We start from the raw sequence: 13,859 nt of genomic DNA on the forward strand, positions 1-13,859 counted from the left end.
GGTCTGAGACAGGCTTGGGCAGCAGGGTGCAGGGATGCTAGAGATCATTGGCCTGCTCTGCTCTCGGACCACCCTGGGCTCCAGCAGTGTGAAGAGGCCTGTCCCAGCTCGTCTGATGCATGGCAAGGTTTGGGGTCAGGTTGGTGGCAGCTCTCCTGCTTTAAGGCCAGGGCCAAGATGGAGCTCTGTCCTGAGGTGAGGTCCCTCTGTGACCCCTTCGTGGCCCTGGCTTCAGACCCAGGTGGGAAATGAGCAAGAGAAGCACATCTGCTCTGTCATGCCAGTTCCTGTCCTGCTCAGGTCCCCTTCTACATTCTGGGGCTCCTAACCACCCCCTGTGGCTGTGGCTGCCCTAGGGAAGGAGCCCACTAGGCCAGGCACAGGCAAGGCCAGCTCGGCAAGAGGCTGTCTCCCCTCGTGTCCTCGCCCGGCCCCTGGCCCTCCTTTCATGCGCTTCCTCACTCGGGAACCCCAGGTCCTCTTCCCAGCAAGAGACGGGCAATGTGGACTGCGGCTCCACTGGCTGGAGTCTGTTCTTTCTAAATCCTATTTGATACCGCTGCTCAGAAGGCTCCAGGGGTTGAGCCGGCATGGGGCTGGGGTGGTGGAGGCCTTCAAGTCTGCAGTGGGGAAGCCAAGCTTCATAAAAGCCAATCGATGGCCAACCCAGTCCAGGGTCCTGCTAGGGCATGAGTGGTGGAGGGAAAGGAGACAGTCCACGTGGCTACCATCAGCCTCCTGCAGAGAAAGGGGAGGGCACCAGCCTCTTCAAAAGGAGAGAAGGCCCAAAGGGACAGGGAAGAATAAGGCCCGGCAGGGAGTCAGGTAAGCTCTCATGGCTGGTGCGGCAGCAGTCAGCCCTGCTCACAAACACATCATCGCACTCGCCGAAGACTTCTGCATGCTCCTGGTCTCACATAATCTCTCAATATTGCCTTTCCTCAGCTCCTAGGAACCACCATGAACTCAGTGTCAGATGTGCCTGTCTCTCAGCTAAGGCGGCCCTCCTGGGGTCACAAGTAGGGCAGGACTGGGGTCCTGGGGACATCTCAGATATGCACTTTACTATCTTTCAGCTGGCAACTAAATTCTCTCATCTCAGTGCAGTCGACTCTGAGGGTCGCTGCAAAGCTCTGCGCATGCCGCTCCTGGGAACCAGCCCCACCAGGAAGAGGCAAGACATGCTAAGGTCCCCGAGGATCCCTGCAGGGGATGGGGCGTGCAGGAGAAGAACCCAGGAGAAAGGCAGGGCCTCATACTGAGACCGTGCACTGCATTTTAATCAGACTGGAACAAAAACACGCATCCTGTGTAAGTAATTAATCACTCGTAATTACTCCTCAGCGTCATCATGTGACACCAGTGAAAAGATGACTTGGGCTGTCAGACAAATTCACCGTGTAGTAAATAGCGATGCCCGGTTCAGCACCTGGCAAGGGACCCCCCCGCCCTTCCATCTCAGGCTAGACACCCAATCCTCTCCTGGGTCCTGTTGGGGTCTCTACTCTCAGAGGATGGCTCAGATCTGAAGAGGCAGCTCTTTGGCTCACGTGCTGAGTACCTGGTCAGCCGGGACAGGGAGCAAAGATGCTTTCAGAATCTGGGCCTCAGAGGCTGGTACTTGCCATTCTGATCCCCAGCTGCCAACTCTTCAGGGAAGTCTCAGCCCTTTGCATAAGAGGCCCTAGCACCACATCTCCTCCATCTCCCTGCAGCAGGCAGAGGACACGGGGGTGGCAGTCTTAAGTTCAGCTGTCACAAACAGGAAATCCAAGAGGGAGCTCCTTTGCTATAGCAGTCAGGCTGCCTGTTTCCCCATCACACTTGGAGACAGGGTTTAATATGAGCAGAACTGGGACCAGGAAGGTGGAAACCTCCTCAGGGGCCTCAGGGCAGCCCACTCCTCCACGACAGGGACAGTCCCTTTCACCTGTCCTAGCATTTTGAGCCACCTCTCCCTGGAGTCCTTCCATATCCACTGGGGGATTAGTCATCAGCCCTAATTCCCAGGGGATGGAGCAGGTGGCCCTAAAGATGTATTCTCTCTTAGAAGGAAGGTGGGGAGACTGAGTGAGGAGATGGCTGCTCCGGGCTGGAGGAGAAAGAACCTTCTGGGCCCCGAAGCCCCCCACTCTTTTTGGCAGTCGTCTGGGCCTTGGCTCTGGGAGGCGGGTTGTAAGCCAGATGGCTGCCCCATGGGGAAGGAAATGTTTACTCCTGGAACGAATTTATGGCTCAGCAGGGCTGTCCCACGAAATCCTCCTCAAGCTCAGGGAAGCTCTGACAAATTGGAGGCCGGCTGATTTATCCCCATTATCAGGGCTTGGCTGTAAGTCTGTGGAGATAGGCTGAGTATGTGTGGGGAGAGTGGGGGTCCTGGGCCCTGGCTCTCACCACCAAACCCACTGGGTTCCTTAGGTGTCCATTTGTTTCCAAAGCTGTTTTCTGGCCCACCCCCCTTGTCTCTTCAATGCGGTGTCTGCAGAGACGGATGGGCTGTAAATCTGCTGTCCTAACAGCTTTATGCATCTCCTGGGGCAGCTTCCAAAATGGGCTTCCCTGCAGGGCAATGTGAAGGAAACTCAGGAGGGCCAGTGGGCCTCCTGGTCCCTCTGAGGGAAGGGTTGGGGCTGGTGAAAAAGCACTTTCCCATCTCTTGCTCCCAGGGGCTCCCCCAGTCATTTCATCACTCCAAAGTTACCTCCCAGACAGCTTTCTGTTCCAGGTCCACCAGAGCAGGCCTGGGCCCCCCCTCAGGTCTGTGGCAGGCTTATGGCTGAGGCTGCCCCTCGCTGGCAGCCACGTGGTTCCCAATGTGGGATCTGAGACCAACACCAAGCAGGGTACCCACTCAGCTGGGGGACAGCAGAGGTATGTTGTATGGAGATAGCGGTGTCAGGGTGTAGCGGGAGGAGGAGAGAAAGTACGAGCTGGGGGAGAGGGAGAGAGCGACCCCTCCCCCTCCCCCTCCCCCTGCCAGGCCTAATTCCACACCAGACCTTCTCCTTCTTCTGCTTGGCGGCCTCCTCGGCAGACAGCAGGGATTTGTAGTAGGAGCTGCGCTCCGCAGTGAAGTGGACCTTGGAGAGCGCGTGCTCCACCAGCAAGACGGACAGGTTGGCACCGTCGATGTGCAGCCAGCCGATGAAGTTGCCCGCCTTGTCCATGCTCTCCACCTCCACCTCCACCTGTGGAACAGAGAAAGGGGCGTCAGCCTGCAGGGGGTGGCCTGGCCCTGGGTGTGCAGAGGTGAGTGGAGCTGAGGCCCAGGGCTCACAGGCCCTGGGCAGCTGCCACCACATTCATTCCTTGTGACAGGAGCAGATGGAATGGGGAGAGGGAAGGTACGTGCTCAGCAGAAGGGCGGGAGCTCGTGAGAGTCCTGTACTGCCGACCCTCTTAGAACGCTTCGCCTCACGTCTGTAAGTTGGGTCTACGCTTTCTGGCCTCTCACGCCCCAGAATCATCCTTGATAGATAGGTCACTAATAAAGCAACACCAAAACTCCCCTCCCTTTGGCAGACAGCTACTAGGGTAAGCGCGAGCTCTTGTTAGCTGCATGCACGCTTCTTCAGCACCCACCTAGCTCTGCTAGGAAGACAGGCAGGCTCTGGGGAGAGCGGAGTCCCTGTCCTTCCCGGGAGAGCAGAATGAATTCACGCCTAACAGAGGTAAAGAAAGTGGTTGCATGAGTGAGGAGAGGAAGGAGGGCGGACAGGTGGGCAGAAGGATGTGGGCAGGAAATGCACTAACACTGGAGACAGTTAGGGGGCGATCCCAGCTGGAGGCTACCCCTGAAGAAGAACACTGGAAGGGTGTGGTCTCTGCTTAAGTCCAGACCTTGAGGCTGTGTGCTAGGGCTGAACCCTGTGGTCCCCAGACCTGGCAATGACTCTGCTGCTGCAAGAGGGTGGCCTCACTGCCATGGCCCTCGTGGTGGCTGATCTGTTTCCACCTCGTGAAGGCAATGGCCCAAGAAAAATTCCTTCTTTGATTCTCTCTCAACCTCTTTCTTCCCCTGCTAAAGGGGACTTTAAAAGCTTTCGCTGCCAAATGTAAAAACTTGTATTAATTTAAATGGCTTCAAGCTCGATTAAGCAATGAAATGAATGTCTAAATACCTGGGAATTCTCTGAAGCCTGGGCTGGAGCCACCGGCAGCAGCTGAGGGTAGAGGGCTGGGGGGTGCGGGTGGGGAGGAGAGCAGCCTGCCCACCTGGCGGAGTTCTGACTCAGCAGGGAGATGGCGGGGGTATGACTCCCTGGGAGGACACAGAGGTGGCTTGGGTGTGCAGGGAAGGCAGTGAGGAGGAAAAGAAGGGGCAGGACCAGGAAGGCAGGACCCTGGCTTCTTCCCATTCTTGGACACGCATCCTACTTGAGGTCTAGTCAACGCTTCAAGTGTAAATGCAAGTTCAACAAGGCCCGACATTGGGGTGTGGTGCAGAAGGGGATATGCAGAGTCTGTGAGAGGTAGAAAGAAGGTATATAAATCCAAACCCAACTTCGTATTGTAGGTGGGGAAACTGAGGCACAGAGAAGGGAAGCGTAGCTAGTAAGAGGCAGAGCTGAGAACAAAAAAGACCCGCCCTCGCCTCCTTCCCTTTTCCCATAGCCCTTGGTTTCAGGAACACTCCTTTCTTCCTCCAGTCACACCTCTTACCCCCTTTTCCTTGCTTCCCACCGGGCCAATGCCAGCTCCCTCCAGCATCAAGGCCATGGGACCTTGCACCTCACTGGTAGAGCCAGGATGGCAGTGCTGGGATCTGCTGGGCTGGGTCTACCCAACCCTTGCACCACATTGCTGAGGGGCAAAAGCAGGGAGAATCAGCATCTAGTACCTGTAGATGTCAAAACATTTTTTTTTTTCTTTCTCTAATTCTGGCAATTAATTTACTGGGGGCTTGTCGGGGAGAAGGGCAGGTGGGCAAAATGGTGCTCTGATAAAAAGAGGTGTCCCAAGAGCTCACCAGCTTGTAAGGCAACAAAATTCATCGAGGTGAGTGACGGATTTCCTGGAGAGCCTTCTGCCCCCCAGATACCCAGGCACATTTGCACCCAGAGTACAGGGGAGGCTCTGCTGCTGGACCACTGGGTGTCCCTTACCGTGGGAGGGCTGAAGACAGCGAAGAGGCTGCCAGGCTTATGGTGGTCAGACAAGAACAGAGATGGGCAAAATGATGGATTAAGAGGTACAAATTTCCAGTTATAAAATAAATAAGTCACGAGGATGTAATGTACGGCATAGGGAATACAGTCAATAATATTGTAATAACTTTGTAGGGTGACAGATGATTATCGGACTTATCGTGATCACTTTGTAAGCTATATTATAAATGTCGAATCATGGTTGTACACCTGGAACTAATATAACATTGTATGACGACTATATTTAAAAAAGACCATCTCTTATCTTTCTTAATTTGCCAAGCTTTATCAAACACGCGAAGGCCAAGCAGCGGCAGGTCCTAGAGGAACTCTGGGAAGCAGAAGGAAGACCAGCGAGGCTGTCTGCGTTGTGTTGGGCGCTCAGGAAACAACAGGTAGAGTATGGGGGGCGGTACTGATGCTGGCTCCCGCCACCGAACCACTGGGCTCCTGGTATTTGGCGGCACCTCCTTATGCCCAGCAGAAAGCAGGGAAACTTGAAGAAGTCCCAGATTGACACTGAGCCCAGGCCCATGCCCGTTTCCCATTCCCTGACCTCTTATCTTCCACTGTGTTAGTAGCCAAGCGTCCTGTTCCTAAAACAGAATGGCTGCCTTGCTTGAGCACGAGGTCTCCCTCCAGGCCACAGTAGCTTGGGGTGGGTCACTGTGGCTGTGACAAGAAGCTTGATGGTCAGCCTCATCACTTTTCTTGGCATCGGATTGCTGGGATGGATTCAAGAACCTCAGAGATGGGGTGCAAAGAGAACAGGGCAGGTGGAATCCCCGTAAGGTGCCCGCACTCAGACCTCATTCCACATGGCAAACCCTAAATTCACACTTTGTTCTCTGAAGCCACAGACCAGAGGCTGGCCTCACATTAGAGGGAGAAATCGAGAGGCTGGCCTCTCAGGGGCTCACATTAGAGGGAGAAACCGCTGACCAGCAGGGGAGCGGCCAGGCTCTCCTGGGAGGTGGGCGTTGACTTCACACCTACCCAGCCCCTCTCATCCTGTAATCCACACACGGACTTGGGCCCCACAACTCCCTAGGTCTGCTGGCAGAGGAAAGAAATCTCTGGCCCAGGGCACTATGCTGCCACCAGATCCATCTCCGGTTACAGAAAGAGATAAAGCTGTCCCCTGTGGGTCTCTGCTTCCCCTTTTATTACAGTTGCTGCAACCACAGTAATTTCTCAGTCAAACAAAGGCACTCAGGGGAAAGCTGGCCGGCTCGGCTGAGGGATGGCCCTGGCAAGTGGGCCTGCGGCTCCGAGTCTCGGCTTCTGGCCTCTCATGTTGAGCCTGTGCTTGTGCCTATCCTTCCGGCTCAAAGAAATTCTTATAAACCTCCTTCCCCGCCCCTCCCCCCACAAAAAAAGAGAAGTGGACAGCCTTGACGCCTCTTCGTCAGACGGCAGAGCTCAGGTGTTTAAGGACATCTAGTGCTGTCTCCTGTGCACGCCTCCTGGTCTGGTCATGTGCCAGCATCTCTTGCCTTCAGCTCTCGATGCCGGTGGAGTGGGTGGGATTTTGTGGCCCTAAACCAGGCCCTGTGAGCTGAGCTCTTCCAGTGTCAACGCCACCTTCCTGTGGAGGCTTCCCTTACTCTGGCCTAGAGTGAAGTGCTCTCTAAACACCTGTGGACTCGCCCTCCCTTGGGCGTTAAGAGGGTAGTACACAGCATAGAGGGTCAGAGCACCAACTCTGAAGCCAGACTGTCCGAGTTCAAATCCACCTACCACCTTCATGACCTTTCGTGAGTCACTTAACTTCTCTGTGCCTATTTGCTGCAAAAGCAGAACTGCAATATAGTACCTGCTTCAAAGGACTTGTTACGTATGTCAAATGAGCTACTATAAATAAGCTAAGCACTTAGACACACAAATGCTTCATCATCATCATCAATTACCACTTCCTGGAAGGAACATAGGAAAGAAGCATGACAACTACACAAATTGACTAAATATTAATTTAAACCAGGTTGTGTTCAGAGCCTGCTATGGGCTGCCAGGCACAGGAGCCTGGCTGATCAGCATATGGCCAGACCGCAGGAAGACGCCTGCTGAGATGACTAAGAACTACTTTCCCACGCCTTCAATGCTGCATACCCACACCCTGAAAAGAAAACAGATATAAACCCAATTTCTCAAACACTTGGGGTCTTATTCTCTGGCTTTCAGCATTATTCCTTCTCTAATAAATTTTTTTTTTTTGTCTTTAACTGTGGCTCTTGCTCGAATTCTTTCTTGTGAGGAGCGAAGGACCCTCTTGTCAGGGGCATAGAGCTCGAGCCCCTCGAGGGGAGGACTCGCCCTGTCCTTCAGCAGTAGGAGCAATTATTTCATTTCCAAATGTCTTCATTCTCCAGCTAGACTGTGTGCTCCATGGGGGAACGAAGCTTGCTCTAGAATTGGAAATCTTCTCCAGAACTGGATGTGCTGACTGAGCCATGGATCTGACAGATTTGGGTTCAAATCCTAACTCTAGCCATGAAGTTTTGGGCAAGTCAAATGGCCTCTCCTAGCCTGTTTCCCTAACTATAAAGAGGGCCCTGTGTATCATTAGATAAGGTCGCGTAAAACTGCTTCCTCTTCCCATCACTCGACGCCAGGCAACGGCAGCCCGGAAGGCGACATTCGGCAGCAGCCCTGCTTGGCTGAGCTGGACCCCGTTAGTTCTCCCTCACCCTGAAAAGCTTTGGAGTTCTTACACCCTGGGGGCCTCACACAAAATAGAGTGGGAGGTAAAGCAAGTGGGGGTTGACTGGAAGAGCTAATATGTGACAGATGCCTTTCTGCTCAGCCAAGTTGGGAGTAGGAGGGTCTTTCCCCACTACAGGGCCAAAGTGGGGTGGGTGCGACCCAGCCATTCATGCCCAGCTAGAGATCAACTACACACTGGACTGGCCGGGGCAGTCAGTGGGTCCTGCTGCCTCACAGTGGGACAAGTCCTCCTGCTCCAAAGCACATTAATGTGCCTCTAATGAAATTGTTCTGGCTTATTTACCAAATTAATACAAACGGCACAGGCTGTTAATTTGCACGTCTCCTAATTACTGAGGAAGAGTTCCCATGCCTGGGCAACACGCACACCTCAGTGCCCACCCAGCTGGGCTGTGGTCTCGCCCCTCCTAGTGCTGGTAGGTGAGGAAGGGGAGAAGGAAGGAGTAGTAAAGAGAACTGAAGCGGCCCCCTAGCTCTCCAGGGCTGGGAGCAAAAACGGGAGGGAAGGTGGCGGCGGCCATGAATTTGTTCCATCTCCCACAGTCCTTTTCTTAATGGCTGTGGTGCCCTGGCCTGTCAAAGCATACTCAGTCCCTGTCTCCTACCCCTCTGAAACTGATCCCTTTCCTCCCCTTGTCTGGATTCTGTCCAGCTTCTCAACACTGGAACTACTTGAATCAAATAGAAAGTGGGGGTTGAGTCATCCTGCTCTAAGCACTGAGGCACGTTCTCCGGTGCAAGGTGCTGGGCTCTGCTGAGGGGCGTGCGGGAGGGGAGAGCCGTGAAAGCCAGGCCGAGGCCGATGTTATAGATGTTACCACCCTCTCTCCACTGGTCCTGGCCTTCTCCAGCTAATGAGCCTCACACTTTAGACCCGAGGTCGGGGGGGGAGAAAGAGAGAGGGAGAGGGAGACTGCGTGTGTTTGGGGTAGATTAAGAGTTCAGCTATAAGACCACAAAGGAAACTCTGACTGCCTTGGTGGTTCATTCAGCTGTTCTTCCTCTTTTGTTCCAGGAGCCAAGTTGATGCCTAGCTACTCTTAAGTTTGGGGCAAAGCTGAAAAGTCACAGGTAGCCTCCTTTGGGTATCGGTGAGGTGGTGGCCAGGGAGGAGGGAGAAATGCAAATAAGGCAGCCAGCCTGGGGCACTGAGGCTAAATGAATTTTAAAATGCAGGCAATGAATTTTAGAGGATGCACAGCAGGCAGCTGCATGCTCCCAGTGAAAATGCGGGGCAGCCAACCCAGTGGGTATAGCACAGAGGGGGTTTACCGGCAGTGGGGGGAAGGCGGGGGACACCCCCACCCCGCAGGTACCTTTGCCTTTTTATGTGCCAGGAGGATGGAAAACAGGCAGATCCACCAAGTACACTGGCCCTGACTCTGTACACAGTGCCCGAAGCAGCAAAGGACATCACTGAGCCACAGCCAGCCTCAGCTTCATAGGCTGGGAAGCTGTGGGATTCCTGGAACACAGCCTTGGGGGATGCTGCCCCCAAGGGAGGTGGGCCACCTCAGGCAGGACAGGCAAGGCCATGTAGGCAAGAGCAGCAGCTCGGGACACACTTGCCCTGGGGAATCTGGAAAGGAAGACTTCCTGTACAAGGGGAAGTGGCGCTGGCAGAGCAGGAGCCCTCAGGGCTACCTCTGGGGGTGGGGGGTGACATCGGGGACAGGTTTCCTAGACAGAAGTCTCTATCCTTTCCACATACTCTCTGGCCACAGTCCTGTTTTAAATATCCCCAAAGCCATTGGTAACAAGCATAGCAAGAAGCCTGGAACTGGGAACAAGACATGAATGAGGCCTGGATGGGGCCGAGGCACTGAGGAACAAAGAAAAAGCCTTGGATCCAGGTACCAGCTCTGCCTCTTCAGAGCTGGGTATGTAACTTCCCCCGTGGGCTCGGTTTTTTCATGTGTAAATGAGAGCTGAGCAAGGTTTCTGAGGTTCTCTCTGCTCTGACTTTTCCGAGGCTGGGAGGTAATGGCAGCACTGGCGGTGTATCGATATGACTGGGCGTTGATGAGAGAGAAAGGCAGGTGGGGAAGCCGCACGTGGTAACTGCTGAGCCCTGCAGGAGAACTTGCAGAGGGGAAGGTGGAAAACGGAGAGAGGAGAAAACACAGCCCGGCCTCTTCCAAACCCAAGCATCCCATCCAGAGCTTTCTGTAAGAACGTGAGTAGCGATCCAGAGTCCAACTGAGACTCCTTTCCTGCTATGCAGCGGGAGCCGCGCCATCGAGCTGGCTCTTCCACCATCACTGGCGCTGCATGAGGGCTGTAACGTGCTGCCACAGCAGAGCTGCGAACTCGAAGAGACACCTCACCTTAACAGAGTAGCAGCTTAACACAGCCAACTCGTCCCCGTCACTCCTGGCCACGCGCAGGCACACCAATGTCTTTCAGAGTGGATGAACATTAACGCGAAGCAATTAATAATGTAACGCTCTGGGAGCGGAGAGGCAGTGCCTATAAAACGCCTCCTGGGTCTCATTAATGTCAGCTGCCGGCGGGGAGGGGGCAGGCGGTGGCTCTTCCCAAGCGCCTGGGGCAGCAGGGCTCCTAATCCCTCAGCACCTCCAGACCAGAGGACTCTTAAATCCAACCCACATAGCCGACTGCTCTCCAGAAAACCTCTTTTCTGACATCTGTGCGCTGGCCCAAGCCAAAGCCCTAGGAATGCCTGGAAAAATCAGGGCTGGGTTGGCAGTGGCAAGAAGGGCCAAGAAGCGCCCGGAAACTAAGGGAAGGCCTGAACAGTGGGCAAGATGGCTCCTTAGATGCTCAGGGCTTCTCTCTCTCTCCTTGAACGCCTCCAGGGTGAGGGGTGGGATGACAGGGGTGGGGGGCAGCTTCTGGCCTTGCCAGAGGCAGAGAGGCAGAGAGGCAGAGAGGCAGCCAAGGCGATCAGCACCCTCTGAGTCTGCCGGGAAATGCAAACCTGCTGACTCCAGGCCTTTGAAAGCGGTAACACAGTTTACAAACTGACGCAATCTGTTCCTTTGGTGCAGACAATAAGGAAAGCAGACTGTTCATCTTCCCAGGAAAACCCAGGGCTGGAGGCTGGAGGGAGATTTAACTCCCTCTTCCCTGAGGTTCATGAAGGGAATGTGGCTGCATCAGAAGGCCCTCATTCCGCCCCTGTCCATGTTCTTGTCCACAGGTTTCCTGAGCCTGAGGCAGGCTCCGAAATTCCTTCTGAAAGTGGAGCACACCTGAATGAATGGCCAGCTCTTCCTCAGGCTACTGCTGCCGTGGAGAAAAGCAGACCCAGCCAAAAAGAGCAGTGAACACTGCTTTTCATCAGGTGCCTCCAGACAGCATCCTTTACCCCAACCCACGGCTTGGGCCAGGGAGTCAGCTGCAGCGGCGTTCCCCCGAGCCCAGCCACAGGACTGCAGGCTGCACCTGAGGCCTTTTAAGGACTGAGCTAGGGGGACAAGGAGGGGTGGCCTTTTCTTCCAGGAGAAATCCGTGTGTATGACCCATGTAGTAACTGCATGAGGTCATCAAATCTCTGACCTGGTGTGAAAGACCAAATGCCTACTCGGGGGTCGAGTTTGAATGCCAGATTTCCCCTCTGTAGGCACTTGCATGTCCCCTGCTCTGGGGACGAGTGCACTCTGCTCTGCCAACTCCAACTCTCAGGCTTCTTTACCTGAAGGGCTGTGGGTTTCTATGGAGACCCAACGCCTGCCTTTAAAAAGCACTTATGTTGGCATCTATAATTATTTTCCCTTTCGCCATTAACCTGGCTCTAGATCACACCCTCTTTTGCTTCCTCGGGCATCTATTTCTACCTTTTATGAGACAGAGAACTTTTATTATTACCAAGCCAGTTCCCTTTTATACCAGCGTCTACCTCTTTCTTACAAGTATCTTGCCTAGCCTTGAAAATCTTGCTTTGACATCACATCCATGCAGCTGATCTCTTTCTCTTTACCCAGAGAGTACTCTGTTCAACTCCTCCCTTCTCCATCCAATGCAGCTTGTTGCTGCCGTTGATATTCCAGTGTAACTACCACTTCAGAGATCACTTGAGAACTCTTAATTGCCATTTTCATACCTTCTAATGTAATTTTATTATTTTTGACCTTTTGAATGATCTGAGGAAGCTAAGCACCCACCTTCCATTTTGAAACTTTCTGTTTTGGGCCTCTGTGATTCCCAATCTTGGCTTCTCTCCGCTCTTAGTTTCAATTGTGAATTCCTTCCCAACAACATGCCCCTTGAATATGGATATTCCCCAGGGGGCCCGTTTTAAGCCGTAGACGGTCCCCATATTTCACCACTCTCTGAGTTACATGACACCGCAGCTTCTATTTCCAGTCCAGACCTCTCTTCAGAATTCACCTCTGCCAGATACATTTCAAACAGAACACGTCCATCTACTATCTTTACTATAAAACTCACTCTTCCACCTGCGTTTCTTATCCAATCGGAAGCATGAGCAGCTTAGGAGTCATCCTCTGCTCCTTTTATATTCACAGTCAACCCCTGGGTCGCACTGACCTACTTACTTCATAAATGTCTCTTGAATTCTTCCCCTCTTCTTTATCCTCACTGCACTCCCTGAGGAGTTCGGGTCCTAGCTTTGGGTAACAGTCCCCTCACTGGCATCCCTGCCACCAGCCTTGCCTCTCCCTAATGGCCCTTCCATGATGCTGCGGAGTGTGGCTTATCACAGGCAGTCGAGCACAGTGGTTAGATACAGGCCCTGGTGCCAGATCAACAGGGTTCGAACCTTGCTCTACTACTTACCAGCTGTGGGACCTCGAGTGGGTAATTTAACCTCTTTGGGTCTAGGTTTTCCCTATCTGTCAAATGGTTAAAGTAATGACCTACCTCAAAGAGCTTTACTGAAGAAAAAAGGACAGAATCAAGTAAAACACTTAAGAAGGGTCTACCTATAATAAGTGTTCATTAAATGACGTTACACTACAAAAATATCCAGATCCGATCACATTTTCCTTTGCTGAAATGCTTTCCTTGTTCTCTGCTGAAGTTCAAATTCCTTAACACAGTAGAATATAAGCTCCTAACTAGGTCCTGGCTGGTCTCAATTTCTACCATTTGGCCTTCGTTACTTTGCTCTAGTTATGCCAAACCACCTCCAGCTCCACACACGTGACGTATTGTTCCAGGCCTCTGTGCATGCATTTCCTTTGGCTAGAACGCTCCATCCTATTGCTTCACCTACGAACCCCTAATCCAACCCTTCCATTAAGATTCTACATGGACGTGATTTTACTTGAACCATTCCACTCTTTACTTAGGTAATGCTCTCCTCCCCAACACTTTGCACATACCATTAATAATTACATCATGAAAATGGGCATTTCTTAATGGCACCTTATTAATGGCACATGGTAGACATTCGATAAATAGATAAGAATAGGTAAAAGGTCCTATAGTCTCCAGATCTCTGGCAGTGAACTTGGAGAAGGAACAGAAAACTATCTTTGGGTAAATCCTGTAGCACCAAACTGACTGAGGAAGGCCTGTTTCGAGAACTTCTCTCTAAGGTGACAGAGCCCACAGCTGCCTCTGCTAGATCAGGCCTGCTCATAGAAGCCCAGAGGGGCAGAAACCAGCTTTGGTCACTGCAGCCAGTACCAATGACTCAGAGGCACCCAGACGTCACGAGCAGAAGGGGCTGTTTTGCAGTTGGCTTTGCCTGTGCTGAATATAACCGGTGCAAGGATGGATCCCTCTATCTACCCAGGCCTGAGCGCAGGCAGCAGCTGTGGATGCCTCCCTCTGGTCTCCTACACATCCACCACCTCCTGGGCTCCATCCCTTAGCCAGGAAGGGGCGAAGAGCAAACACAGGCATGAGACGGCTAGAGGAAGACCTTTGAGGACAGGACAGGCCCCCGGACCACTGTCTAGAGCTAAAACCTCCAAGGCGGGGGTTAGATATGCCCATCAAATCGTGGTCACCTGAAGAAACATCCGAGCACAAGGCTGAGAAAGCTTTGAGTTACAA

The 13,859-nt window shown here is 53.0% G+C and overlaps 1 protein-coding gene across 1 annotated transcript in view; it reads right to left on the reverse strand.

Annotated features, from left to right (window-relative positions):
• SND1 (staphylococcal nuclease and tudor domain containing 1) overlaps positions 1-13,859 on the reverse strand; it is a 390,995-nt gene that overhangs the window by 13,405 nt on the left and 363,731 nt on the right. Inside the window, exon 17 of the mRNA XM_039860623.1 lies at positions 3,000-3,188. Within this exon, the coding sequence (XP_039716557.1) occupies positions 3,000-3,188 (189 nt within the window). The remainder of the gene's footprint in view (positions 1-2,999; positions 3,189-13,859) is intronic.

Source organism: Pteropus medius, unplaced genomic scaffold (genome assembly GCF_902729225.1).
Source record: "Pteropus medius unplaced genomic scaffold, Ma_sr-lr_union100, whole genome shotgun sequence".
Classification (NCBI taxonomy): domain Eukaryota; kingdom Metazoa; phylum Chordata; class Mammalia; order Chiroptera; family Pteropodidae; genus Pteropus; species Pteropus medius.